Here is a 27,944-nt window from a genome sequence, read left to right as displayed (position 1 = left end):
AGTTCCCATTTCTAAAGTCCCCCCCATGTCCATTTACAGATGAAACAGTGGGAGCATGTGGCTCGGCACTAAACAGAGCATTATACAACCGTAACACCGACACCGTGACATCACGGATCTTGTCGTCTCTTTTAATTGTACACTCGCTTGTCCACAGATTATGTTTGTTTGTGTGACACATTGCAATCATCCATTAGGTGCAATACCTTAATGTCACTTCCCTCCTTGCCAGTAGCCCGGCTGTGAAACCCGAGTCGGGGGAGAGCCAAATTTAGCCCCCCTACCACCCCCCACCACCATCACCACACACACGCCGGGGACCGCAGAGGCACATCGGACCCTGAACACGAGAGGTGGTCCCGCTAGCTCCCGTACGGACCAATAAAGAAAGGCCGCTTCTTCCTTTTTGGGCTCATTCACGAGGCAAAACTGGAAGGCCAAAACACAAGAAAAGAAGGAAGTTTGGACGAGAAGCTCACTTGAAGGTGAGTGTGTGTGTTCTGTTGGGATTAATAATATTTCACATTTTGATCAGGTGTTTCGTATTTAGTGTCAGGGCTGGGATTGGAGAAAACTAGCAAAATCCTGGTATAGCATTAACACAGGCTACCATTCAGGTGTTTTTTAAAATGCGCAGCAAGGCTGCAGCTAACGATAATTTTAACAGTCGATTAACCTGCCGATTAATCGGTGAATCGGACAAAACTTTGATTTGACATCTTTTTATTCATTTTATTTAGATTGAGAGGACAGAAAATGCAAATCGAATTGGTTCATAACATGTCAATGTCATAAAAGACAATGTGTCACAAAAGTAAAAATATATTAGCGTAACCTAGCCCACCCATAATCTTCTGCTGATTACTAAAGAATGAAAAATGTGACAAAATTATGTTTGTGTGCTATCTCTTCCTTTTAAATTGTGATAAATTTCCATGGAATGTTTTCTTCTCATGCGCAATACAAATTGATCCCATTTAATATCCTTCACCAAAGGCCCGGCAGGCTTAGTGTGGTGTCGTGTGAAAGTTTCCGCATTCAAATTTAATGCTGTCCTCCATCTTGTGGCCGCTGACTTTGCATTCTGTCTTCATAAACATGTTCTGCACTATTTTTCACGAGATGTTCACCATCAGCCCTGCCCCCCTTCCTCTGGCTTGGCCCATCGTCCGGGCGGGCGTCGAGGTGCCTGCGGCACGGCCCCGGCGGGTTTAAAAATAAAAGCAGCTGCTCCTCGGGACGCCATCAGGCACCCGAGCACGTAGCGATACGTACACGGTTGTTTCGTAACACCCCACGCGTTCAAAAGGTTGCCAAAAAGGCTCTGTGAAATATATATAGGCCTGGGCCATGTTTTAAGTAATGTCTTTGTGTTTAAATACAGTACGGTACTGGTCGATAAATCACGGAACCCAACGCCTGGTTTGGTGTTTTGCAGGATGCAGGACGGGAGTTGGAACCAGCCACTCTTCCCAATCTCTGTGCTGCTCAAAGACTCTGCAGAAGGTGTAGCCGCGACCCTGGAGGGGGATGCCTCCCTCCCGGCTGACCTGGACACCGGCGACGGGGAATTCGCCGACCTCACCGCCTTCCTGAGCGCCGATGAGATCAACCGTAGCCTGGACCTGGCCAGGGAGGCTTTTGAGGAAACGGTGGAGGATCAGCACCTGGACCATCAACAGACCTGCTCGCAGGATAGTCAAGTTATCCAGGAAGCAAAAGCTTCTAGCACGGATGACAGCACCCCGCCTCTTAGTCGGGCTGATGTGTCCTCATCTGAGAAGGTGGGCCGGCTCAAGGCGGGCCCGCCGGTTTACAAGCAGGACAAACCTCGGCTACTCCACGAAAGCTTGGAGCTTAACGACCGCGTGTCTTCGGCCTCGGAGTTCTGCAGCCGCGCCGCGACCTTCATTGAGGAGCTGTCTTCCATCTTTAAAGGTTCCTCTCACCAAGAGCTCGGGGCGGAAGCGGAGTCGTCCAGCCCGGATAGTGGATATCTATCACCTGGGAACCAGCGGCCGGGCCCTCGTGGGGCTCCAGCCGTGCCCGCCGCCTCTTGCCAAACAGAGGAGACGCAGCAAGCGGGCCCGCCGGAGGGAGCGCCGGCCGCTCCCGAGCGCCAACACCCTGGGACGGCCCCGGCCGCATCGGGACCTTTGTCACCGCCGTGCTTTGTGCAGAAGCTGAAGAGTCAGGAGGTGGCCGAGGGCAGCCCCATTCGTCTGGAATGCAAAGTCAGCGGAACCCCGCTGCCACTCATCAGGTACGCACGCACCAGTTTGAGTTTGCTTTACTATTTGGCAAGGATAGTACAATTCTGTGCGTGAGTGTCTGGGTGTGAGCTGTGGCCAACATCAGCTTCTGTGTGAATGTGCTGATTGCGCTCGTTGTGTTTGTGTTTTGACGGTTCCCCACTATTTGGCAAGCAGTTGAATGTGACTTCGCTGTTTGGGGGGGGGGATCAGTATTTGGCAAGCGGTTTAATGTGGCTTCACTATTTGGCATGAAGTAAAACAATACAGCTACATGTGTGTTCATTATTTGGCAGAAAGCAAAACAGTACCGTCTATTGTAAGTGTGGGGTCATTATTTGGCAAGTTGTATAATTCAACTCAATGAAAGTCTGCCAGTGCCAAACAAATACAAGAATACATTATTATATTATTATTTTGCTAAATTTACAGGGGTGTACCCAATGACCTCCCAGTTTAGTGACCTCAGAATGTGCTAGTGAGCGTTCGCAGACTGTCATGACAGCGGCCAAGCAAATGTGCAGGTATCAGTGACACAGTCCAGACTGACCGCTGTGCTGTCCACCATAGCGATAAGGCCCAGCCAAAAAGTGCTCATGTCCACGGGGTCGCTTGACTTTCACTTTCTCTATAACACGGTACAGTAATGTCATTACCAGATCCAGTTGAGTCTGGATATTATTCCATTTGAGAGGACACACACACTCATATACAAGTAAAACGATTCACTTAACAAAAACAACTTGGGTATTCACAGCATGCTAAAAATACACTTTGGTCTTTTTTTCCAGACGTGTCAAACACACTCGCAAACACTCCCACACACGCCATCTATTTTTCTCTCGAGAGTTCATGTCAATTGGACTGCACGTCTAAACAGTGACCGCTAGAGGGCAGCATATTATTATTATGAGTCCGTGTGTCTGAAACAATTTCTTTCAACAAATATCTTCAGAGTGGTTTTATCTCACTTTTCTTGTATGAAAGAAGTTTCCAAAGAGGCACTTTGGATTTCAGACTTGCTAGAGTCAAGAATACCTTCAGTAATATCTAGAAAATCCAGTTTGCTCAATTGTAGTGCATTCTGGTGAAGGGGGTCGGTCATCATCTCCGCCTCGACTTCCCCATTGAAGCAAGAATGACCTTTTGAACAATTGCCTCCGAGAAATGCCACTGGTGTTCGATCCCTAAACGATGCTGCGCTTCAGTGGCTTTAATTAGCTTTTGGGGGGGGGGGGGCTCATTTATTTCTTCATCCCCACATTTGCTTTCACGCAGACGAGCGCCATGTGTTGTTACTGTACAAGCAGATGGCCCCGAGCAGTGAGAAGTGGAACAAGTCGAATGAAGTCATAGCAGGTGACCGGGTGCTGACTCATGACGCAGCCCCTTTGTAATGCTGACTCTTTTAACGACTGCGAGACTTCACTGGAACTCCTCCTTATGTCTGCAGGAGGAAACACGAGAAAAAGAGAGGAAATCAGAGTACTCCCTGATGTCATTTTGCCTTTGACGTCCAAGTAGTGAGTGGGCGCTCCCATGGAAGACAGTTTTTAATTAAGACTAGACTGATCTGGATTTAGATATTTGGCAGAAAACAATTCCGATAATTGTTTGTTTCAAACAAAATACTACATATGAGTAAATTATCATGATGGGGTCGGTGTGATTTGCTTTGGCTTTTGTCAGTTCGCACGGGTGGAGAATCCGGCGAGATTTCGCGAGAGGATGCGAGCCTGTCACTTTGACGTATTGTTTGCGTCTCACCATCACGATAACTGATGTGTGTAAAGATATCGGCAGTAAAAAAAAAAAATAGCTCAGATGCTCACCCATTGCTATTTCTCGCCGGCATGTCAACAGCAGTCTTGACGGTGGAATCCGTTCCGTCTTAGAGACGCGAGTCGCGTCTTCCCCAAGGTCGCCTGAAGACAGGGTGTGAAGTTTCACCCAACAAGGTGAAACTTCTACACCCCCTTCCTCCAACCCATGAGATTGTTATTGCATACTGTTCCAGAATCCCCTCTAATCCGTCGCTTGACAACAATCCGATCTTGGGCATCATAGTGACACGAAACACTTTGAGGCTGAGCCTCGTAAACTTGAAAGAAGTCTTTGTGAGCGCTAATTGTGACCGCGAGATGACAAAACATCATGAAAAGCAAGTCTGAGCCTTTAATGCGTCCAGCAACCGCTCGCTGGGAGCCACATGACAGTTGAAGCGCGGAGAGGGCCACAGAAAACTTGGGAACTTGGCCAACGTGACGTCACGGCTTTTGTACTGTTGCGTTATCTCGGCTTGGCTCGACTCGGCTTCGCATCTGCTCGCCCTCACCTGTTCCTTAACCTTACGTCCATTCGGTTTACAGTAATTGGCCCTTTGTTGACTTCTTAGAGTCTTTTCCTGGATGTGCCAGGAGGCAGCGTTTGATGTGGAGCTGCATTCATTTTTTTTGTCTTTTGTGTCTCGACATCTTTAATACAGCCATTAAAAAAAAAACAAATGTCGGGTCTGTGCATGTTTTATGAGCAGATGAGGCAGAAGTGCAGTTGTTTAAACGCTCCACATTGACAGTCCAAAGTTGCATAAAATACAAAAAAGAACGTTCTCAGAGGGTCCTCCAAGTCCCCGCATCACCGTGACCACAAATCGATTCGCTTTTTGATTATTGTTTCCCAGGACGTTAATATGCGGGCGCATTCAGCCAGCTGCAGGCACTCCATGTCAACAAGATGGATGAGCTCGGTCACGGAAACCGTCCGAACGTCCAACAAATTGATTGTGTTTGCCCATGCGGAGCAGTAAATTGGAGCAGGCCCGTTGCTTTTCGGCCAACTGTTGATCCCGGTCGGGAATGGGTCCTAAAAGATTTGTAAGATGGCCTCCATCGCGTTCGTATGCAAAGTCTTGGGACTAACATGTTGACTGCCGTCCGGCTTGTATTCAATCAATACAGTGACCTTTGCCTTCTGTCTTATTTTTAGCCACTCAAGCTGCTACACAGCTTCACAGATGAAGTGTGGCCCCTCCTAGTAACAAGTTCCACAAATAATCTCACTCTGGGGGGTCTCCCCTGAGCAAAATAGAACCCCCCCCTCACCCCAGCAGTTGTGTGTGAATGGATGTAATCCTCTACAAACAGAAAGCGAGCAAGCGAGAGAGCAGCACACTAACCACCAAAACTATTTTTTGCGTGCTGACGGAGGAAAATTCACTTTTAGACGGGCTTTTGGGATCACTCTCTGCTCGAGTGCTCGTGCATGTGCAGAAGCAACAAGGCTGCAGCCATCTGTCCTCCGGTTGCCAGGTGCCGCCCCTCCAAAGTGGTCGCTTTAGATGGGGCCTAATCCCGACCGGCAGCTATTTCGGTGGCATCCTTAAGAGGACTGTCTACTTGTGCCATGCGGGATTTGACAAATTTGCGGGACAGATGAGGAGGAAGGATGGGCTTCCCTGCTTTTTTAGGCTGTTGCAAACTGATAAGTGGAACAAAATGGATTTGATTTGTATAATTGTATATATTTGGAATATTTGTCAAATATTTTATAGAATTTTTTGAAAATCTTTTTGTATTTTTTTAACATTAATTTTCTTTTTTTTTCAGTACTTTTGTGTTGAAAATCATTTTAATTTTGATTTTAGATCTTATTTTACATGGCTTCAGCTTGCATTAGATCAAGTGCACCAAATGGTTCATCCAAAAAGGAACAAACATACTCATGGTTAACAAATTGAATGTCTCACAAGATCTTTCTGGCTCATCAACGCCAAATCCAAGGCATTTTTTCCCCCCCAGACCAATTTCCAAAATTGGAAAGATTCTCTTTGATTTTGTTCATGTCTATTCTGGCAATCCTTTTTTCATCTCGTGTGGAATTTGGCGACTCGGGGTGAGGCGGGTCGGGGGGGCTCCCACGCCCGCCCTCCTCACCCAGTAAATCCGGGCATGTGTCACTCTCAATGTGTTTGTGTGTGTTTGTGTATGTGTGGTTGCGAGGCTGTGAAGTTGACGACAAGAACGGGGAGCGGCACTGCACGGCTCAGCGCAATATTTTACGTTTGTGAGTATTTGATTAGACATATTGATTATGTATTGGCACCTTCAATAATAAATTCAGGTGAATGATGGGATGAGAAACGATCATGTTTGGCTTGAATGAAACAGGAAGGCCTGTTTTCATGTTTAAAGGCCAACATTAAATTTGCTTGTTAAATGCAAGTTTGCAAGTTAAACGTCTGTGTGTTTGTTTATTTGGTGACAAGCGTGTGCTCGTGTGTAGATCAGCTGTTGCGTATGTCTATTCCTATTTTAGTGGTGTGTGTGTAACGCTCACACACATACATTGTAGCCGAGTGTACCTTGACGTTTGAGTTTTAAATTGCAGCCTAACAATTTATTATTTTTGCCAGATTGTAAGGATTATTAGTTCACTCCTTGAATTCCCCCACGAATAATGCGTGAATCGTCGGGTCTCGGTCGCCAACTCCTATTCTATCCTCTGTCCCAGCTCGTCATACCCCAGCTGTCCACCGAGTCCAGAATATTCCGCCTGACCCTTCGTCTGTCATGAAATGTCTTCTTCTGTTTTACTGTGCCGCATTCCTGCGTTTATCATCTCTGGCCGCCCTGAGCTTTGACGCACAAGTTGCGATTGTCCCTATTACAATAATTACAGACAGTGCGGAAAAATCTGTCATGAATTATTTTCAAGATCAGAGACACAAATGTTTCCTTTTTTGTTGGTATTTGAGCAAGATTTTGGAAACAAATGACAGTTTGGGATCTGTTGGTGCATTCGACTCCATCTGTTCGATGAAGAGGATCGCTGAATTAAAAATGGTAGACTGCTGCGTTAGCTTAGCATGTTTTCCGCCATTTTCTTGTCACCTGAACAAAAGGTGCCGAAGCTGGTTTGAAAAGTTTAAAGGACTTGATCTGCATTATCTCTTTAACAAAAAGAACCGTGGAGTAAAGACATATGTTAATGTTATGTTGACTCCTTTTTTTTTTTAGAATGTTTGACCTCACATTAGCACTTGATTTTATTGTTTACAGTGAAACATTGTTTGTTGTGATGAATTCATTCCAGAAAGTCTGACTAAAGCAGAATGGTCCAACATTCAAAGCAGTATTTCTAAACCTTTGTCGTCCAACATTTGGCACTTGAAACTTTCTTTCATATTGTATAAAAAGGGTTCAACACAGGGTAAAGCGTATTGCTCAATGCGAGCTTTTATTAACAACTCCAGAGCAACAACAGGACATCCTGTCACAAATCAGGCCTTCAAAATAGAAGCATCCTTATAATGTGTTTGTTTATTGATTGCGATTGTTAATAAGCCGCCCCGTGGTCCAATTACGTGAAAACCATTATGCTGTGAGCTTTTATTTTGAAAGTCTTGATGTGCCGGCGAGGTCTTTTGCCTGGTTAATAACGACTTGCCATACCAACTGTTGAACCCTAAAAAATGAATGTGCATTGATTTTGGAATTTTTGGGGTTCTTTTGCGTGAAAAACAGAACAATCATCTGCCTTCTGTCGGAAGAGTCTCTCACAGGCTCTCTCGTGCTCACTCTCTTCGGACGTCTCTATTGTAGTTTGTAATTAAGTCTAAAGAGCAGCTCTGCGGGTCCAAGTGCACTTTTCTTGAACTCGTGCCGTTCGCCGAGCTTTGCAACGTTGGAGCCACAACAGACAAACACATATAAGGACGTCCTCTTCGCTTCCCCCCCTTTTTTTTTTTGCATCCTACATCGATTATAAGAAGTGTGTTTGCTCGTGAACTTTCTCCCACGCTTCCTGTCCAGATCACATCGCCACCATCTGGCATGGGACACTTTTTAAGGTTTGCGGTGAAACGGGAGAGAGCCGCTCCGGCAGATTTTTCCGTCAGTGGCGGAAAAACTAAAAACAGGGCGAAGGCAGGCCAAGGTGGCTCTTTGCACGCACTCGGACGGCCGGTGCACGAAAACGTATTTCAGTTAGGGCAATCTTTTTTTTTTTTTGTTCCTCATTGGTTGGAATGTTGCCTGTGTGCCCTCTTGTTGGCAGGAAGGTGGATGAGCAGGATGGCACACATGTTGGGTGTGTGTGTCACCAATGTGGAGGTGAATGGCCCTTCACTCAGCATGTCTTGAATAATAGCTCTGGGAATGGCATTTGTGCGGAGAGGAAATGGGTGGTAAGGCTACACCGAGGCCAAGAAAAGAATCTCCACCTTTACATTTACGCACCCTCCCTTCCTCTTCAAATGAGTCTTTTTTTTTTTAGGGGAGGGGGGGGGTAGATGGTTTACTGCCGCACGCCATACGGAAATAAACGATAACATCTGTTTCTCGCCAACATTGTCTGAGTAATTATGTGCGATGATGCCGGACCATTAAAGTTGATTCATCCGGGACGTTATTGTTGGCTGCTTTGGGACATTTTAGTTGTCGACTCTTTGGCCTGATCAGTTTTGCCTACTAGCTAGTCGCATTCTCAAAGTTGACAAGAGTGCTTTTGCACATATTACTTGTCTCACTAGTCTTCTGTCAACAATGTTTTGTGACACTTAGATATCCTCGCGAATAGGTGAGTTTTTAGCTGTTAACTTCTCTTGAACGATTCTCACTCGATCACGTTCCCAAACAAAATGGGATTTTTTTTTCCCATGGTATTATGTCACCTGTTGAAGTGCTTTCTATCCCTCCTCGTAACAGGTCTGTTCTCTATTGTGTTAACGTGCTAAAATGAGAACGTCGGCCAAGTCTAAGCACTTCCTGTCGCGATAAGACGACGCAACACGCCCGGCCGGGTTTTGCTCCACCTGTCATCATCATTTCCACATTTTTTTCCTCTCTCGCCGCCGCCATTTGACTAATTCTTTACGGGCACTTTCTCCCGCTCACGCTGTCAGGTGTCAATTCTTGCAGAATGCCTCTGTGCGTGTACCGTCTCTTTAAATAACCCAGATTTTGGTCTCAAACACAAACCCTTCTGTAGCATAAATCAACTTTAGGTAAGGTTAGAGGGAACAGGGCGGAAAGGGCGTACCTGCTTCCCATAAATGCGTTCCGGCCTCGGGCTTGGCTGGTGTTGGCCACTTGGTGTGTGTGTGTTTATGTGAAGGCTGCGAATGAGTTGTTATTAGACCAGCAGTCATCTTTACCACAAAATAAATGATTATTTTTTTTGACATATTTTTATTCCAAACCAACAGTTAAATGTGCATTTTAAAATGTCCTGCTCGTGCAGATGGTTCTGCGAAGGTCGCGAGCTGCACAACTCCCCCGACATCCACATCTTGAGAGATGGCGAGCTGCACACGCTGGTGATTGCCGAGGCCTTTGAGGACGACACGGGCCGCTACACCTGCGTGGCCTCCAACAGCCTCGGGGCGGACAATACCTCGGCCGAGGTTTACATCGAAGGTCACTCACCGCCTTAGTTTGCGTGTTGCCACTGTTCCTTTTTTTTTTTTTATTCTTTCAAGCATATTTGGGCAGTTGCTTGATAGATGGAGTAAATAACTATAAAAACACAAATCAAACTTTGTTCTCAATCTCGTCTCAGGAGTGTCTTCCTCAGACTCGGACGGAGAAAGTTCGCCGTCAAAGTCCAGATCAGCCAGCAGCATGCCTGTGTACGTCTTATTTATGATTTGATGACCTTGCCATCAATTTTAAAAGTAAACATGGTTCACATGGTCTTTTAGACTACAGAAGAAAACGACGTCCATGTCCCTGACCATACGCTCGTCGTCCCCCAAAACTCCGGAGGTGCTGCCTCATCGCACCACGCTGGTCCAGTCGCTGTCGCAGCCTCCGCCACGGGTGAAGATCCGGTTGTGCTGTGTTGCAATACGATAATTCAGGGCCACGTCCTCAGATTTTTCTTGTTTGCATTTGGTCCCCTTAGACGCAGAGCCCGGTGTCGTCACTGTATGGCGGCGATGGTTCGGGTCCACCTACCTTCTCAAAAGTAAGTGACCCAAATTTTCCCACTTGTCAAAATGAATCTACTTTTTAAAGACACGCTTTGTTTTCAGATGCTGCAGGACACTCAGGCCTCCGAAGGTCAGGTGGTGGTTCTGGAGTGCAGGGTGCGTGGGGGCCCACCTCTCCAGGTCAAGTGGTACCGCCAAGGCGAGCAGATCTTGGACTCCCCGGATTTTCGAATTCTCCAGAAAAGTGTGTAACTTTAACTTTTAAAGCTAACAATGCTCATCATAATTTTATGCTAATCATCATATTATATCATCTTTTGCACAGTCAGAACGTAGAAATTATTATATAAATATGTTCTGTGTCTTACTTTGGCCAATCGAAATGATAGATTTTTTTTTTTCTTTCTCTGTATGAAAAATACACAAGAGCCCCGATCGGCGGCAGAGTCAGGTACGTTCTATGATCATCTTTCTGACTTTACAATTTCCAACGGTGTTGTCAGATGACGCAAACACTCAATTCAGGTGTTTGCTGTTCAGACTATGACTCACCTGCACGGACGCTTGTTTTGACTCACCGGTGTGCAAACGACAGAGAAACTGCCGTCGTCCACTTGTACGTCTCATGCGTCTGTCATGTCTCATTTGCAAACGGATAGCGTGTCAGCATTGGAGTCGGTGTCTCGTTTCCACTGCTTTAGCCCCGAGGCCACATTTACTCGCCGCACGTTCAAATGGTGCAGCCGATCCCAAAAGAGTCACGGTGAAAGATTTGCACTTGGGAAAAAAGGGAGATTAACCAGAGTCAAACTAAAGTGAGTAGTAAGTCAATTCTAAAGTAAATTCTCAAACTGTATTAGGCAGATACAAAAGGAAGGAAGGAAGGACTACAGAAAAACATATTTTGTTAGTTTCCAAACTTAATGAATGTAAATCGAGAAAATCAGATGACCTAACAATGATCCCTGTGGGACACCACAGCACACATTACTTGTATCCACACTACATTTCTTCCAGTTGTCTAATACAGTGGAGCCTCGGTTTTCAACCACATTCCATTCCAGAAGGCTGTTCGAGAAGTGAATCGTTTGAAATCCAAATCATGTTTTCCCATTACAAATAATAGGGAAAAAATTAATCAGTTCCAAGCAAAAAAAAACCCCGCTTTTTTTAAACATTGTTTCATTTGCGCATTTTTGTCCGATCGCACAACTGCAGTGCAACCGTAGCGCGTCGCCGACCCCGCAACTGCACCGCGCTAGTCGCATTATTGTGACAGAGCCGTCGCTGAAATTTAGAAAATATTTTTAAAGTCCTGATGTACTTTCCAATATTTAAGTGGACCTCAGTGCGCAGGGAGCTTAATTTTGTCCAATCGCGCAACTGCAGCACGCAGGGCGCTCACTGTCGCACTGCTTTAGGAGCGTCTTTGTGTTTTAGGATGGCTTTACTGCTCCCACTTGCTTCCTTTGGAGGCATGGTTAGAGTTGATGCAATCCTCAGATTAACGAGAATGTAATAAGTCAGTTGGCATGCGGGTCTTCTCGGCTCATTTTACGAGGTTCGACAACCGAATTTCTTCTGACATCCAAAGCAAAGAAATTTCTAATTTATTGTTTGAATACCGATTTGTTCGAGAACCAGGATGTTCAATAACCGAGGCTCCACTGTATTCCAAATATTATGATACTGTTTTTTTCTTTTTCCGGCCTCAGATGAGATCTGCACCCTGGTCATTGCCGAGGCCTTTCCGGAAGACGGTGGCTTGTTCTGTTGCACCGCCTCCAACCCGTATGGTTCAGTAAACAGTTCGGCCCAGCTAACTGTAACAGCAGGTTTGTCCAATATTTTATTTCAATTGGGACTCAGTATCAAGACTAAGATTGGAATTAGGATTGGAATCAGGGTTAAGATTGACATCAGAATCTGCATCAGATTGAGAGCAGTATCAGTACAATCAGAATCAAGTTTAAAAGTAACATTAGAACCATGTCCAGATGAAATTGGGATCATGACTGAACTCAGAATTGGGATCATAAACTTTAGAACCTTTGGGAAATTTTCCACCCCTCAAGTGTACCTGATGTTAGGGTTCATTTCGTGCCAAAGTGAGTGCATCACACAGTCAGATGGGGGAGGACTGACTAAACAGGAAGTGCCTGAATTTGAGTGGGGGCTGCTTGAGATGAGATGATACACAGACACTGACTTAGATGAAAGCCAAAGTGAGGGGGGGGGGGATAAATAAAATATTCCCATTCTCCCTGATGTTTATTTCCCCTCAGGAGCCGAGGACTCCTCCTCCAGTAACGGCATGTCTGGAGATAGTTCTGCACTGGATGGGGTGTCCTTCCCCCCACCGCCCCCGCCCACTGAGATCAGCCTGCTGGAACTGCCACCCAAGATGCCGCCTCAGGAAGTGGCGCTATGGCGCCCAGAGGCCGAGGGAAGGCCCGAGGAGATGAGCGGCGTGCCCAACGGCCAACCCACCTCTCCGCCGTCTCCACCTGCGGAACCCGCACCACCACCTCCTCCTCCTCCGCCGCGATCTGACCGCTCTGTTATCCGAGTCCCATCAAACTCACCTCCCACCCCTGGAAAGCTGTCGCCCGCCCCGCCACTTCCCACCAAACCCAAACTGTGAGTACCTGCCCCCGCCGCCTGTCTGGGGGAAGGGTGCTGAACCGTAATCATAACCGCCGCCAGGGAGACGCCGCTGGGAGACTTGATCGCGGTGTGAAAGGGTTAAAAAAGGAAAGCGGGGAATCCCGGAAACAAAAACATTCCGCTGCCATGACAATATGCCAGCTGCCGCCTGTACGCGCATTTACAGCAGAGCCGTGCTTCAGCATTTGAATTTGCAGACTTCAAGTTCGAGTGTCTGATTAAATTGGTCGTGATTACGTGACTTCAAAGCAAAGTTACTATGGTTAACAAAAAATAAGTAATAATGCATAAAACTGAACCTGATTTTGTTGCTTTTATTAAACTGGTTCAGATTCTAATCTTCAATCTTGATCTTGTGTGCTAATTCAGGTCTTGACTCTTCACTCTGACCTGATCGGGATCTCAATCTTGATCCTGTTTTCCGATCCTACATTTGATGATTAAGTTCTTAACCTTAACTCTGATAAATCTTCATTCTTCACTTTATATAAGGATTAACTTCAAAATGATATATGGTGCCGATTAATTTGTCTCTTTGCAAATAGCAACATTTGCAAACACGAACCAATTAGTTGAGTTGATGTCGTGTTACCGATGAAGTCTGCGTCTTTGGCTGCCAAGCATTGGTGAAATATCTCCGCAGTGATTCACAGTGTGTTTGTGGAAGTGGAAGTAATGAACTCTCTAATGAAGTCTTAACAATGGCTCCTCGCTGAGGTGTTGTTTGTGGTTTTGGATGCAAAAGCAGCAGCATGTGTGCTTGGGTTTCTCCGACCAGCAAAAGTGAGAGTAGCTCCTGTTCCTAAAGGAAGACAAGAGAAAGAGGCCCGAAAGGGGGGGAGAGGGGGGCAGAACGAAAATGGAGAAAAATCATATCCATGGCCTTCTGTGTTGAGAGATGGGCAGTCCTTAAATGGACATGGAAAGCCTGCCATTGGCTGAGACACAAGGCCAACTCGCCACGCTATTGGCCACTCAGGCGAGAATGACCTGCATGGAATGGAGAAAGTTTCCAAAAAAGGAAGAGAGCTGTTGAAGCTGACCTTACTCACAGGACGGAGAAGGGGGAGCAGTTTAAGGGGGTGGGGGGGGGTGCACAGAATGATGGAAGCGGGTCACAGAAGACCTCAGTGGACTCGTGAGTTGACAGAATGGAAACTAAACAGCAGACAGCAGACGCCGTGGTTCCCCGGAAAGAACATTCCGGTTTGCTGAACGCGAAGCACCACACACACACATCAGTCAAGGCAATTGCTCAAGTGAACTGAACTGAAATGATGACAACAACTTTTTTGTTTTTCCATCTTCTGATCTTAATGCAACACGTTGATCTTGATCACAATCTGGATTTGATCCTGGTTCCAGTTCTGGTCCTAATTCTGACATTAATTTGTTAACGTCAATCTGAATCCCAAGCCAGATTCAAATGTTGTTTCTGATTCTATACACCGATTCTGATCATGAATGTTAATCATGATACTTGTCCAAAATCTGATCTCAATTTACATTCTGGTTCTGCTCTATATTCCAATCTGTACCGAACCTGGTTTCAATTCAGGTATCAATCCTTGTCTTGATCTCCTTATAGACCTGAAACTCATCTTGTATGTTATGTTTGCTGCTCGTCTGCTAATCGAAGATATTTTACACTTTTCCCACTGTAGTGAGTAACAATGGCAATGACTCAGAGACCCTGGCCTCATGTCACTTTGACCCCGGACCCCCTGCCCCAATACACACTCTCACCGACATCCACTTGGCCCCCCTATTCCCATCGACATCCATCCACACTGATTCATCAACAGACTGGAACACATTAAACGTGTGGGTGGGATTACACCCCAAAATAGAAATGAGTCATACCAAAAAGTATTGTTGAATTGGGGTGACCCTTTTAACTGATTTATAAATGTTATGACAGTGACACTTACATGTTTGTGTGTGAATGGAGAATCTCTACTCTGCTTTGTTGTGATAGAGGAGGATGCGATCTTGAAGCATTTGCTCTCTTTGTCAAGCGACTGGAGGACATGGCAGGGAAGCTGTTTTATTCTGAAAGGTCTTTTATTGTGAAGGCTGAGGGAGGAGGAGGCCCTTGTTGGCAGACAGCCTGACTCATGCAAAGGGCGGGAGGGCTAACAAGTGAGCAAGGGAGGGAGGGAGTCGGAGCGCGTCTGTCAGCGTCTGGGCCGCCGAGCGCTCCCTATATAGGTCGCTGCTACCTGACAGGGCCGCAGACATCTGCACGCTCCTGCACGGAAAGGAAGCCGAGCACTCAAAAAGGTAAAAGGCATCTCAAGCGTTTGCTATGGACTGTGAAAGTTGCCGCTCAAGTTGTTGGACAGACTCTGGGCCTTGATTTGGACTTTTGGAATAGTTTTTTCTGAGTTTGTGTGTTTGGGATTAGACTAAGGTAGCGAGCGTCCTGCTTTGTTTGCTTTTCTTGTCATGACAAACTCTTGGAAGTTCTTCTTCCTCCTTCACCTCCTCCTGCTGCTGTTAATCCAATTTGATGGAGATGCTGTTGCGTTGTGATCCGAAAAAGAATGCGTCCGGCATTCCTTGTGTGATCGAGGGAGAGAGGAGGAGGATGGATGAAGCGGCAGAAGGATAGTGGTGGACGTGTAATGTGAGAAGCTAAGGGAAGAAAAAGCCTCTCTTGTGCTGCCTTTGAAAGGAAAACAGTCTGGTTCTATTTTGTGTGTGTTTGTGCGTGCGTGCGTGCGTGCGTGCGTGTGCAATTAAAGGCTGCGCAGAGCCAAGAGGCGGGTTTGAAGGGAACGGGGAGGGGGGGGGGGGGTCCTTTGGAAATGGGCCTTGTTGGAGAAAGTCTTTTCCAAGTCAGCTGACAAAAGCAGGCAAAGTGAGGAATCAACTTTATTTGTTTGCTGCTTTCCAAATGTGTGACATGTTGAGTGTCCCGTGTTTTTTTTTTTTTGGGGGGGGGGGGGGGGGTCAACGGTCAGCCAGGATTGTCCCAGAACATTCCTATCAGCAGAAATGTTGCCAAAGCTGTCGGTGAGGATTTGAACTCCCACTTTCAACTGAGTTATGACTTAATTACATAAGCGTTCCTTTAAAAAAAAAAAAAAAAAAAAGTAAAACTTGCAGCAGTTATTTTCAGGGTCAGGATTGAGGCAAGGAACCATATTTGGGAACTTTAGCAGGGCTAGCTAAGGGGGGGGGGTTATGAAATATTAGAAGGCTTTAGTATTCATTTTATTATGTGCTTGTGGATATTGTATTTTCATTCATTCAGCCCTTCTTAGAGCCTTGAACCAATCAACAGTTTTTTTTTTTCTATTTTATAACGTTATCATACTTTATATTGCTTGTAAGGATGTATTTGTTGTTATTTTTTCTGACGGATGTGATGGTTGGAGAAATGATGACGCGTTTCCTGTCCGAGGGCCGAATCAGCTGGTGCAGCACTTTGGTGTCGTCTGACTCACCTTCAGGAGTCTGTTGTTAGTCAACACTCACATTTCCTATAGCCACTGAATGTGGCGCTTGTCTCGCCTGGCTGGCCTTGTTTGCAAACATTCAGGAACGGCCTCATTAGCGGCCCGTGCATGCTTATCACCCCTTCCTCAACATTTCCTGTCATCAGCTGGCTTGTAAAATGAGGCAGCCAGCTGCGGCCATGCAGCTGCGGCCATGCAGCGGCTATTTATACTGAAAGCAGAGCGAGACCGAAATGCGGTGTCACAAGTGGAATGAGGAGCAGGGAGAGGGCAGCGCCTTCAAAGTCACTTGCCCGTCCCGAGAGCGCAAACACAGCTGCGTTGTCAAGGCGACGGAGGAACTCTTCCCTCTTTTAGTCGGGCCTCGGGATGTTTGAGCAGCAGCGGGCATTATAGTCACACACGGCAGCTTTGTCTTGAGTCACAGATCTGGGGATTATATCTATTTTTTAAAGATAAAATCTTATTTTATTTCTTTATTCAAATTGAACAATATTTTAGCAATATTGTTTGACTTGAATACTTTTAACATATGATGCGTTCTGTGGTATTCTTGGATAGATGGACGAATAGATTATTTAAGGTCTGGAACGTCGAGAGAGGAGTGCAAGAAAAAAAGTTTCCTCTCTGCTGGTGCTAGAACGTTCACATTCGAGCACAGCCAAAAAAGGAAATCAAGCTGCTGCAGAACGCCTGCCAGCTGCCAAACTATTCCAGTAAAAGAACTCGTTTGCTCTTTGGGGAATGCAAGGAGCAAATGCATCTTATCCACGCTGGACCGAGGCGAACGTGTGGTGATTTGAAAAAAAATAAAAAATAATATGATGTAGGATTGTTGGGGAAATGATTTTCAGGGTTGCTTGATTGTGTGATTGTGATTGTTGGACATCTGGAAAAGATTGGGGGGGGGGGGCACTTGAGCTCACCCCTCGGGGGACTTTAGATTATCTTTACCTCTGGGATGTGCCTTGGATTCAACAGGCACTTTCAAAGTTCCAACCTTAAACTGACCTACATTCAAGTTTATTGCAGTTTTTTTTTTTTTTTGGTGTTCAGTGGCTGTTCGAACCATCACTTGTCTTGCTGGTTATTCATGAGAGAATAATTCACATTCAAAAGAAATCGATTCAGACATTCTGGCTCCTTTGACCACTTTTAATGATGACCGCCACCATGGACAATAGAAATAAACAAAAACTATATAAAACATGTGTTTCCCTTTTAAGCAATGCAAAGTCCAACACAGTTGGGCAACACAACAGACATCAATAGCCACAAGCATATATTCTTTATCCCCTGCAAAGAGTGATGACTACATTTACGAAGACTGGCTCCATGTACAGTGCATCATTCAATTCTAAAGTTATATTTTTCATCACATTTGGCCGGTTTAACGTCATGGTCCGTGTCTGACTTGTGTGAAGGAAAGTCAGCACGGTGCTGATATCTTATCAGCCCGCCGCTGTCCACAAAACGTGTTGACAATGCACAGAGGAGATAAGTGTCGCATCAGCGCTTCCTGATGTTTGCCACTCGTGTGTCGCTGCTGATGCTGAAATGTGTGTGTGCGTGTATGCGTGTGTGTGTGTGCGTGTGTGTGTTTTGCACCCAGATGGCCAACCTTTGCGTGGTTTCACCTGGAGTGCGGTCGTCAGCGTAGTTGACGGGCTACGTCACGATGAGATCGACCCGTGGGATGTGATTGCAATCGAAGCAAACACGTATATGACAACAACTTGGAAGTGTCAAAACCATCCAAATTGATCTTGATTCCGCTGCCGATACTCATTGAAATCACTTTGTCTGGCTACTCTTGAGAAGATGCAATAGCAGCACATTTCCATCTTTTTTTTTTGGTTTTAATCTAGTTTCTTTTTGTTGCAATGGGTGAGAGGGAGCCATGTTGTTTCCGAATCCATACTGTTGTCCCCCTTACACGAGCTTAGTCTTCCCCCTCTTCTTCTGTGGAAACAGGATGTTGTAAAATGTGACCCGGCGGACTCCTGTTATGACAACAACAACAAAAAGAAAGTAAAAGAAAATTCTGATTGTTATTGTTTGAATGCAGGAACGCATCGCAGCTAAAGCATCTTCAGGAGCAGATTCTATTGGAGCAGCAGGAAGCCGCCCTCTGGCAACAGCACAACCAGGAAGTCCCGCCTCCGCCGCAGGAAGCGCTCCCATCCGACTCGCCGTCCCCGCCCCTCCCTCCTCCTCCCTCCTTCCAGGAGCTGGAGAGCAGCACCGCCATGCAGGCCAGCACCTTCAACTACGCGCGGCCCAAGCAGTTTATCGCCGCCCAGAACCCCGGCGGGGTCGTCGGCGGGTACACCGCCCACTCTTCAGGCTCTTCGGGTTCCAGCCTGTCGTCCCCCCTTTCCCCGCCCAGCTCACATAAAGCCTTCAGCAAGATGGCCACACCGCCGTTCTCCAAGGGCGTGGACTCGCCCGGCTCGCCCTCCTTCCCACCCCCGCCGCCGCCCTTCTTTGTATCCGCCAACCTGCCTTCGCCGTCGGGTGGCGCCCAGGAATTCCCTCCTCCGCCACCGCCGCCACCTCCTCCTCCCCCGCCGCCTCCTCCGCCCGCGTGCGTGTCCCCCGCCTTCTCGGACGCGTCCTCGCCTTTTTCCTCCGTCCCGCCGTCCCCGGCTTCCAGCTTTCTGTCCTCGATGTTGCCGGCCACGCCCACCATGATGGCTAGCCCCACGGTCAACGCATTGGGCCTCCCCAAAGGAAATGGCACTGTGTGAGTTCCTAAATCCAATTCTAGTGATGCAGTCACAACAGGGGCTTGGTTTGACTCTCTGGAAATTATTTTTTATTTTATAAGTGGCGCCTAGAAATGCTAACTGCAAAGAGATGGTGCAATAATGTACCTTTGTGTACATTATGCCTTGGACTATTTTTTTCCCTCCAAATTCAACATGCCAGTAAATATTCATCAGTTCACTTCCCTCCCTTCATCTTGGCATTCCTGCTTTCGACTGTCAGAGATAAGACGACCACTGAGGAATGTCGGAGCTGGACAAGGGGGGCAGATAAAATGTTTGGACTAAGAAAAGTCAAAGTAAAACTACTCATCCTTCGCTCAAGCATAATTTTAAGTCTATAGAATAATCAAATCTAAATTTACCACTTAAGGTGTTTACTACTAATCTATTTGTCTGTATTTAGTGGAATAAATTTTTGTATTTGAATTTTAAAAAGAGTGTTTGTGTTTGTGTTGGAGCAGCAAAGCCTTCCCCAAGAAGTCGCCGGCAACCCGCACGCCTCGCATGGCTTCCGACTCAGACATCCAGGGCTCCAAGGACGCCGTCATCCAAGACCTGGAGAGGAAGCTGCGCTTTAAGGAAGAGCGTGTCAGCAACGGGCAGCAGGTGTGTGCCCCCCCCCCCCCATTTGCAAAGCCTCCTTAACACACAGCTCCTAACAGTGTTCAACTAGGCGTGTGTGTGTGCGCAGCGCTACTCACATACTAACCCGCGCTGACATGCATCCATGCTTGCAGAAGCTAACCTACGAGGAGAAGATGGCCCGCAGGCTGCTGGGCGCCGACAACGTCGCCACCGTCTTAAAGGCGCAGGACTCCGAGGAGGAGCCCACCACGCAGGTATTCATACACAAAGGTCGGGGCTCCCAAGGACTTTTCCACTCCAAATATTTTCCATTCCTGTTCTTGTCCCAATACTTTTGCATAATTCGTAACAGCATAACTTGTTCAGAGTCAATTTTCCACTTCCACTAGCTGTCCCAATACTTTTGCACACTACATAATTGCATACTTGAAGTGGTTTTTACAGGCACCACCTCGATGTTTTCATCCAGATACACTTCCTGTGTGTGGGCCCAATACATTTGCACAACAAATTGCGCATGTGCTTTTCAATCTGACCATTGATGAGGTGTGTCAACTCTGGACAAGTGGCTGTGCGTGCAAGCGTGTATAAAGTATAAACATTGTAAAGTAGAACAGCAACCTCCCTCGAATGGCATGTTGATGCAAAGAGTGTGTCTTGTAAATTCAGAGGGCACACACACGGCCTCCGTTTTGTGCATTCGGGGCAACACCGTTCAATGGAAGCATTCAGTAGGGTCAAAGTTCAAAATAGAATTTCTAGCCAGGGTTGGGTTTCAAGTCAAGATGGTCCAATTTGGGGGCAACACCGTTCAATGGAAGCATTCAGTGGGGTCAAAGTTCAAAATAGAATTTCTAGCCAGGGTTGGGTTTCAAGTCAAGAGGGTTCCTTCCTTCCTTCCTTCCTTCCTTCCTTCCTTCCTTCCTTCCTTCCTTCCTTCCTTCCTTCCTTCCTTCCTTCCTTCCTTCCTTCCTTCCTTTCTTTCTTTCTTTCTTTCTTTCTTTCTTTCTTTCTTTCTTTCTTTCTTTCTTTCTTTCTTTCTTTCTTTCTTTCTTTCCTTCCTTCCTTCCTTCCTTCCAGGCACTTCCTGCTTCTTGAGCACCAAGCATGTTCACCGCTTTGCTTGATGGGAAGTTGTGGTGCAGTTTGAGGTCCGTACACGGCCACTACATCAGTATGGCGCTAATGGTTTTGTTTTTCTCATGTGTGTGTGTGTCAGGAGTACAAAGTGTCCAGCTTCGAGCAGCGCCTGATCAGCGAGATTGAGTTCCGGCTGGAGCGCTCGCCCGTCGAGGAGTCGGACGACGACGTGCAGCACGACGAGGAACACGTGCCCGGCAACGGGGCACCGCCCTCCTTTCAAAACAAGCTCAAACACTACAAAGTGTTTGAGGGCATGCCCGTCACCTTCACCTGCAAGGTGCATGGGGACCCCAAACCAAAGGTCAGCGCCAGCCTTTTGTAACTCCACCTGGATGTTGACAAATTGAAATGTATCATATTAGCATTTATTGCCTGTACATGATGAGATGGATGTTGCAGGTGTACTGGTTCAAAGACGGCAAACAGATCTCCAAACGCAGCGAGCACTACCGCATCGGCCGCGCCGCCGATGGCACATGCACGCTGCACACGGCCGCCGCCTCCCTCGACGACGACGGCAACTACACCATCATGGCCGGAAACCCTGAGGTACCAAAATGACTAAATCATACCTTCTCAGTATTTGACGTACACCAAGCATGTCAAGTTTACTGAAAACATTTGACTACTGGGGTGCGAATGTGCCCTTTCTTAAAAAGAAAACAACCTACAATCAATATATAAATAAATAAAACCTGCTCTCCCTATGTCACGGAGGTGGATGTTTGTCTAGTGGCGCCTCCTAGTGACTTCTGTTTGTATTACACACAGGGCCGTGTGAGCTGCACAGGCAGGATGATGGTGCAGGCAGTCAACCAGCGAGGTCGCAGCCAGCGCTCGACGCCGGGACACATGCGCAGGTGAAAGACAAAACACACACACACACGCACGCACACACACGTGTCTGGGCCTGCAGCGGCTTGCGGGATTGCGTCACACTTCTTTTGTGGACCCGTTGTGCTAATGAGAGGGCACGTTTGTTTGCTTTTCCTCCTTCTTCACTAAAGTGCTTGGTGACAGAATGAAGATGAGGAAGAAATGTAGTTAAAAAGTTGAAAGAAGTCATAATAATAAATCAAATAAAATCAAGTACATCAGGTAAAATTTCAAAGTACAATATGAACCAAAGAAATAATAAGAGAATACAGCTCTATGTCAATAAAATATTTATTTATTCATCGAATGATTCTTTTCGACATCCAGGCCAAGGTCGCGTTCCCGAGATAGCGGTGACGAGAACGACAACATCCAGGAGCGCCATTTTCGCCCGCACTTCCTCCAGGCACCCGGCGACCTCATCGTGCAGGAGGGACGACTGTGTCGCATGGACTGCAAGGTGAGATATTTTAATCATAAAACCAAAATCTTATTTGAGTCTTAACTCAACTAGTCCTCGCATTATTGGGCTAATTCTTACTTTCTTTCACTTGTTTTTGTTTGTTTTCCACTGGCATGTGGTCTCCCTGTCTCGCCTTCAGAGATTCTTTAGGAAAATGTCAGAAGATAATAAAACACAAAGTCTTCCTGCTGTGATTCCAGCCCGGTGTCTAAATGTCAGCGCTATTTATAGCACACATTTATTTATTTCCACGCCGCACCAAGGCTGCCAAAACTTTCCAGAGAAAATTCCAGATGGCAGAAACTCAACCAGTCTCACACACACACACTCAGGTTTAGAATGCTAATTTTCAATAGCCTGTCAATGGTGTTTCATGTGATATGTTAACATTAAGCTAGCAGGCTTCAGTTTTTAAATGTTGTGAAAGTTTTGTTGTTTAAATATGACTTGAATATTTTTTCTTTTTCTTTATGTGCCGCTTTGAAAACAACAAACACTGGTTTTGAAATGTTTTTCTCTTAGCATCATGATGCATGACTCACTACCCTTTGCACTCTCTTGTGAAGATACATGCAGACTCAAACGTGGTGCCTTGATTGCAGGTGAGCGGACTGCCCACCCCAGACCTGGTGTGGCAGCTCAACGGTCAGACCATCCGGCCTGACTCAGCCCACAAGATGCTGGTGCGCGAGAATGGTGTTCACTCGTTGGTCATCGAGCCCGTGGGCGCCCGCGACGCCGGCATCTATACGTGCATTGCCAGCAACCGCGCCGGGCAGAACTCCTTCAATCTCGAGCTCATTGTCGCAGGTAAGCTTGCTTTCTGTAGGCATAAAAAGCAGGATTGAAAAGGGAGGATACGATGTTCATAATCTTCAGCAACCTAGGCTGAAGTATTTCTTTTCTTAGTCAAATGGACAATATCAAATTAAATAGTGTGTGGCCATCTGGTGGTCAACGGTGGAATTACACCTGAAAGAAACAGCACTAATGTCATTTCTTTTACGTGTCGCCCATGCAGCCAAAGAACTGCACAAACCTCCGTCGTTCACGGAGAAGCTCCAGAACACCACTGTGGCCGAGGGGCACCCCGTCCGCCTGGAATGTCGCGTCAGCGGTGTCCCCTACCCGCAAATATTCTGGAAACGTGAGAACGAATCAGTCACGCACAACACGGACAGAATCAGGTGAGCAGGCGCACCGGAAAAATAATTAAATACATAAATAAATGCTTTTCCTCTAACTCTATGATGTTTGCTGTTTTTTTTTTTGGGGGGGGGGGCGACAGTATGCACCAGGACAACTCTGGCTACCTGTGCATGATCATTCAGCCTGCCTATAAGGAGGATGCCGGTTGGTACACAGTGTCGGCCAAGAGCGAAGCGGGCATCGTCTCCAGCACCGCCCGCCTTGACGTGCTTGGTGAGAAACAAACAAAAAAAAAAATAGCACAAACAAGTCCAAGGTTGTTCAAGGGGATTCATCATGTTTGAATTCCAAAGTAGGAAAATGTAGTTGTATATCACAAGGAACTAGATTATTAGTATATTAATGCTAATTCTTCTAGAAACAAACCATAATATCGCAAGGAAAGTTTTAATTGAATTAAAAAGTCAAAATAATCTTATGTGTGTGTGTGTGTGTGTCCCATCCTCGTGGGTGTGGCCAGGTCAGTGGCAGCACCCAGCAAGCACACGTAAGGCTAAACCGCTGCGACCATCCAGCAGCCGCTACGCCGCCCTGACAGAGCGCGGCGTGGACGTCAAGGCGGCCTTCTTCCCCGACTCCAGCCCTTTGCCTCCAGGATCCCTCGTGGAGAGCGATGACCTGTAGGGGCGCACATCCATCCCTGTCCACACCTCCATGCTTTTTTTTTTTTCTTCAAAGTGACTGGCAGGTGCAAGATGGAGAAAGCGAGTGAGCAAGCTAGTGAGGCCGGGCCTTAAAGGAAAAGTACCAGAAAGTTGTGTGTTGGTTTTGGTTGTTGAAGAACGGACTGTTTTTTTTTTTTTTTTTCAGTGCGACGTGAACGCTTTTCAGTGTCACAGATTGTTCAGTTTATTTTTGTATTTAAAAAGAGACTATTTCCATAGCCAACATTTTAAATTATATCATTCGTCTATATCACAACACTTTTTTTTTTTTGCATGTGATCGTGAACACTCGCGTGTGTACACAATGCCAAACATAATTTTCTGTTTTTCCTGTCATAATCGCATCATGGTTAGTAGTAATTCATCATCAAGCGTGTTTTCCATGCCCACCCGTGCCTGTATATGGATTTATCTCCGCCGCCGATTAGTTTATGAACCTTGCAAATAAAGATTCTTATGACAGCTCTCACTTTCTGCATAAAACGTACAAGTCAATTGTATCAGTGTAAAAAAATAATGATCTAAAATATCTTCACCAGAATTATAACTGTGTTAAAAGAATCTCGTGTTTACCTAGAAAAGTGAAAGCGTCATTACGTGGAGCCGTGTCATGTACCTACATGTAGGTCACTCCGTTGACCGGTAGATGTCGCCAGTATGTTATGAGCCTATTTCAGGGGTAAGTACTCATCAGTTTTCAGGTGAAATTATTCAGCCAATGCACTTATTTATTTATTTATTTATTTATTTGTATTTATTTTCAATTCCGTAAATTGGTTCTTGGCATAAAGTGCTTTTGCTTGAGGTAAGTTTTGTCTGTGTTGAAAGAAAAGGCGCGTTCACTCTGCCCATTTGCCGTCGCCCTGGAAAGTGGCAGCCAGGACCATTTTGTTCCCTCTGGCTTGTGTGGGACTGAAAATGGTGGCTGCCGCGGGCGCCGTGATTCTAAGGAGGCTTTTGTAGCGGTGGGCTTCACGGCGGTAACGATCGCGCTCCTCCTCCAAGCTCTTGATGACAACGGCCAGGCGACGCGTGGGCTCGGCACTGCCGTCTATGTTGCATTTGCCACGGCCCAAGCCCAGCACCAGGTCTCGGTCTGAACCACACACAGCATGTCAGTCAACACAATATTCGCGGTTCGGCACCCGCAGAAAAAAAATGTTTCAATATATTATATCCCCCCCATTTCTCCCATATTGCTGATGTACAATAAGAAGTTACCATTGGCCATGATCCTGTCCACTTTTTCCTGCAGTGCGCTCTTCTCTGCCTCCAAGAAGGTGAGCAGTCCCTCCAGTTGCTCATTGCGTCCTCTGGCCTCTGCCAGCTGCTCCTGAAGACGGCTTTGCTCGCAAACTTCCTGACCGGCAAAAGATGTCGCACAAGTAAAAAGCAGGTTTATAATCCGTCTGGTGTATACCCAAGAAAACCTTTTGGTGGCTGTGGGATGTGCGTATGGGAATTTATAACATTCATGGTTTGTCTGTATTCTAGGACAGTGCACACCGATGGACAATCTAGAGACTTGCATGTTTTGGGAATGTGCGAGGAGGCCAGAGCTTCACATGAATGCCTAAACCCAGATTTGAACATTGAACCTCACCACTGTGAAATTAATTTCCTGTCCGCAAATGCACAGTGCTTCCCATGAAGCAAAATGACATACAGACTGTCCAAACCATCACCTACTGCTTTTATTTTGCTAAGGTTCCCCTCCAAGTCCTGGATGACTTCCTGCTGACTCAAGATGACGTCCTTGGAAGCGGACAGCTTCCTGTAGGCCATGTTGAGTACGCGCTCCTTCACCGCCACCATCTGAGCCACCGTGCCGTCCTTTCGCGCCAGCTCCCGATGCGCCTCCTCGTTGCGGGAGGCCAGCTCGGCCGCCTCATCGCTCTGTGTCTGCCGTAATTCCTCCAGTTTCTGCTCCAGCGCCTGCTTGGCTTCCTGCGCCTCTGCCAACTGTGGCACACGCACGGTTCTAGAGATGCCCGGATGACACCCGTGGATGCCACTCGTTCGCTTACTTGTCTGGCGATGTCTTCAATGTGCCCGTCAGAGATGTCCAGCTCCGATTTGAGTGTCAACACCTTTTCCTGTGGTTCAACCAGCCTACAAGTGATCAAAGTGACATAAACAGTTAACCCTGGACAAGATGCCAATCACCATTCACCTACCTGAAAAATCAACAAATATAATTATGAAAATATGAGGATAACCCCATACTTGATGAAACAACAAACCTTCCAGATAAATCTTCATCACCACCAAGAGGGGGCAGTCTTACATCAACAGTCTGTGTAGACTGGTCGACCAAATTAATTCTGATGTTTTTATCACCTGAACGCAAAAAAAAAAGTTACAGAAGTCCTATGCACCGAAGATAAAGAATATATGCTGGTGAGTATTGTCATTTGTCTTTCTACATGTGTTGCTTCACTGTGTGTACAAATATTACTGAAACACAGCAACGTTGATGCTAATTTTATTAGCCAGTCTATTTTGGATGGTAGATTTAGTTGTGTCAATTCCATATGGTAACATCTGACCTGTACTGAGACAATGGTCGCCAGAGTCCAGTTGATGACCCAGCACAGTCCTGTACGGTGGCTCAGATGAGACACATGTGTGATAGTATCGCTCAGGCTTTCCCGCTGACAGTTTAGCATCGCGAAGGCTAACTGTGGTGTGCACCAGATCGCTGCAAGCCATACAGAATGTCCACTTAAGGGTTATTTATTTAATGTTCTGCATTTTTTTCATTCATCTATAACAAGCATCTCACCTGAAGAGTTTAGCAACCAGTGGCACTGAGTCAATTCCAAAATGGTGTTGGTAGCCCAGCTGGTCCAGACGCTTCCTGAGGTGGCTCCTGGTCTTGTCAATGCTGCTGTCCATGGTTCTGATCCGAAATCATAGGCTTGTTGAAACTATTTCCACTTCATAGTATTCAATACTGTCCTGTAAATGGTGACCAAAGGATGTCACTCGGATACACATAGGCACAAAGACATGCTCTTTATGACTAACATCAAAGTTTCAAACACTGAAATCATCACACATCAAATTGCACCTTTTGGCTACTGTGTTTCCAATACTGCGCAGGAAATTTCCCAAATGTTTCTCATAAATCAAAACTATTTAAACCCCTAAAACGTTTGCAGGTTAGAAGGTAGTTTAATCCCTTCAAATGTTTCAATTATATTGCCTTTTAAACCCCCGAAATGGTGCTGGTTAAAATCGGAATACTGTAATTCCCCTGACAGTTGCGAAGATTAAAATTCTTTGAGTTTGGGGGACACATTTGACACATTCAATATGGCGAACGCGCTGACGTATCGTACTGAGTCGATCACGTGACTCTACGTCATATGCTATCATGATGTACTGCTCGCTTTAGGCGCCAGGGGGCCACGTTGAGTTTATTTTGACTTGACCTCTCCGATGTAATAAATCCAAAGCACATTAAGAGCCAAAGGTCCTATTTGAAATAAAAATAAAAAAAAACGTTACTTTCATCCGTTTAATTTAAATGTAACTTCTCTTTGTGAATTTTTGTTTTCACTTTTAATTACAAATTGAATGCCAACTCCGTAACAGCATGAAAATATAGCTGCTGGCTGTCCTCTATTCTCATTCATGTCAGTGTATAAAAAATCCTGTGACATTCCATTACGAATCAATGATTAGAAAAGATTATTTAAGGGGACGTAATGTACACACTGACAGCAGAGGCCATTTGGGAGCCAAACGTTTTTCAGGCCTCGCCGCTGTAATACAATTGCATTTTCGCCGAGTCAGCAAGTCATAATTCAGTCTAAATGCGGATCGCGGGCTATGCACAATGTGCACTAAATTAACTCCTTGGCGCTTTGTTGTTTGGTGTGACATTATTATAGGCTGCCTTTGGCATCCTAGC

The 27,944-nt window shown here is 46.2% G+C and overlaps 2 protein-coding genes across 4 annotated transcripts; one reads left to right on the top strand and one right to left on the bottom strand.

Moving 5' to 3' along the window:
- The first annotated feature begins 30 nt into the window (after nucleotides 1-30).
- palld (palladin, cytoskeletal associated protein) lies at nucleotides 31-24,494 on the top strand. Its single transcript, XM_085927755.1, has 21 exons — nucleotides 31-485; nucleotides 1,439-2,263; nucleotides 9,492-9,667; nucleotides 9,810-9,879; nucleotides 9,952-10,069; nucleotides 10,155-10,217; nucleotides 10,285-10,426; nucleotides 10,610-10,633; nucleotides 11,898-12,017; nucleotides 12,468-12,822; nucleotides 18,382-19,059; nucleotides 19,546-19,690; nucleotides 19,822-19,923; nucleotides 20,889-21,113; nucleotides 21,212-21,361; nucleotides 21,584-21,672; nucleotides 22,016-22,148; nucleotides 22,754-22,961; nucleotides 23,173-23,338; nucleotides 23,440-23,573; nucleotides 23,821-24,494. The coding sequence occupies exons 2-21, from the start codon at nucleotides 1,440-1,442 to the stop codon at nucleotides 23,982-23,984; spliced, it is 4,086 nt and encodes a 1,361-aa protein (XP_085783881.1). The 5' UTR covers nucleotides 31-485; nucleotide 1,439; the 3' UTR covers nucleotides 23,985-24,494.
- LOC147046871 (centrosomal protein of 135 kDa-like) lies at nucleotides 23,903-27,326 on the bottom strand. Of its 3 annotated transcripts, none has more exons than XM_085927753.1 (8): nucleotides 27,099-27,326; nucleotides 26,811-26,986; nucleotides 26,575-26,726; nucleotides 26,269-26,365; nucleotides 26,053-26,137; nucleotides 25,711-25,987; nucleotides 25,247-25,381; nucleotides 23,903-25,121 (listed from the first exon to the last, which is right to left on the bottom strand). In XM_085927753.1, the coding sequence occupies exons 2-8, from the start codon at nucleotides 26,921-26,923 to the stop codon at nucleotides 24,865-24,867; spliced, it is 1,116 nt and encodes a 371-aa protein (XP_085783879.1). In that variant the 5' UTR covers nucleotides 26,924-26,986; nucleotides 27,099-27,326; the 3' UTR covers nucleotides 23,903-24,864. The 3 variants fall into 3 exon arrangements, with proteins under 3 accessions (XP_085783879.1, XP_085783878.1, XP_085783880.1); XM_085927752.1 differs by having other exon boundaries at nucleotides 23,962-25,121; nucleotides 25,247-25,385; nucleotides 25,715-25,987; XM_085927754.1 differs by having other exon boundaries at nucleotides 24,934-25,121; nucleotides 25,715-25,987.
- Between the last annotated feature and the right edge of the window lie 618 nt (nucleotides 27,327-27,944).

Source organism: Syngnathus leptorhynchus, chromosome 13 (genome assembly GCF_054491065.1).
Source record: "Syngnathus leptorhynchus isolate UIUO chromosome 13, UIUO_Slep, whole genome shotgun sequence".
Lineage (NCBI taxonomy): Eukaryota > Metazoa > Chordata > Actinopteri > Syngnathiformes > Syngnathidae > Syngnathus > Syngnathus leptorhynchus.
This window is presented reverse-complemented; position numbering and strand designations above follow the sequence as displayed.

Bases quoted from the DNA above. Each gene is read 5' to 3' on its own strand.
- LOC147046871 (XM_085927753.1), bottom strand. From the start codon at position 26,923: ATGGACAGCAGCATTGACAAGACCAGGAGCCACCTCAGGAAGCGTCTG. The intron at 25,988-26,052 runs GTAAGCGAACGA...CGTGTGCCACAG, and splicing joins TTGAAGACATCGCCAGACAA to TTGGCAGAGGCGCAGGAAGC. The intron at 25,382-25,710 runs GTGATGGTTTGG...CCGGTCAGGAAG, and splicing joins TAGCAAAATAAAAGCAGTAG to TTTGCGAGCAAAGCCGTCTT.
- palld (XM_085927755.1), top strand. From the start codon at position 1,440: ATGCAGGACGGGAGTTGGAACCAGCCACTCTTCCCAATCTCTGTGCTG. The intron at 19,691-19,821 runs GTGTGTGCCCCC...CCATGCTTGCAG, and splicing joins GTGTCAGCAACGGGCAGCAG to AAGCTAACCTACGAGGAGAA. The intron at 23,339-23,439 runs GTGAGCAGGCGC...GGGGGGCGACAG, and splicing joins CACAACACGGACAGAATCAG to TATGCACCAGGACAACTCTG.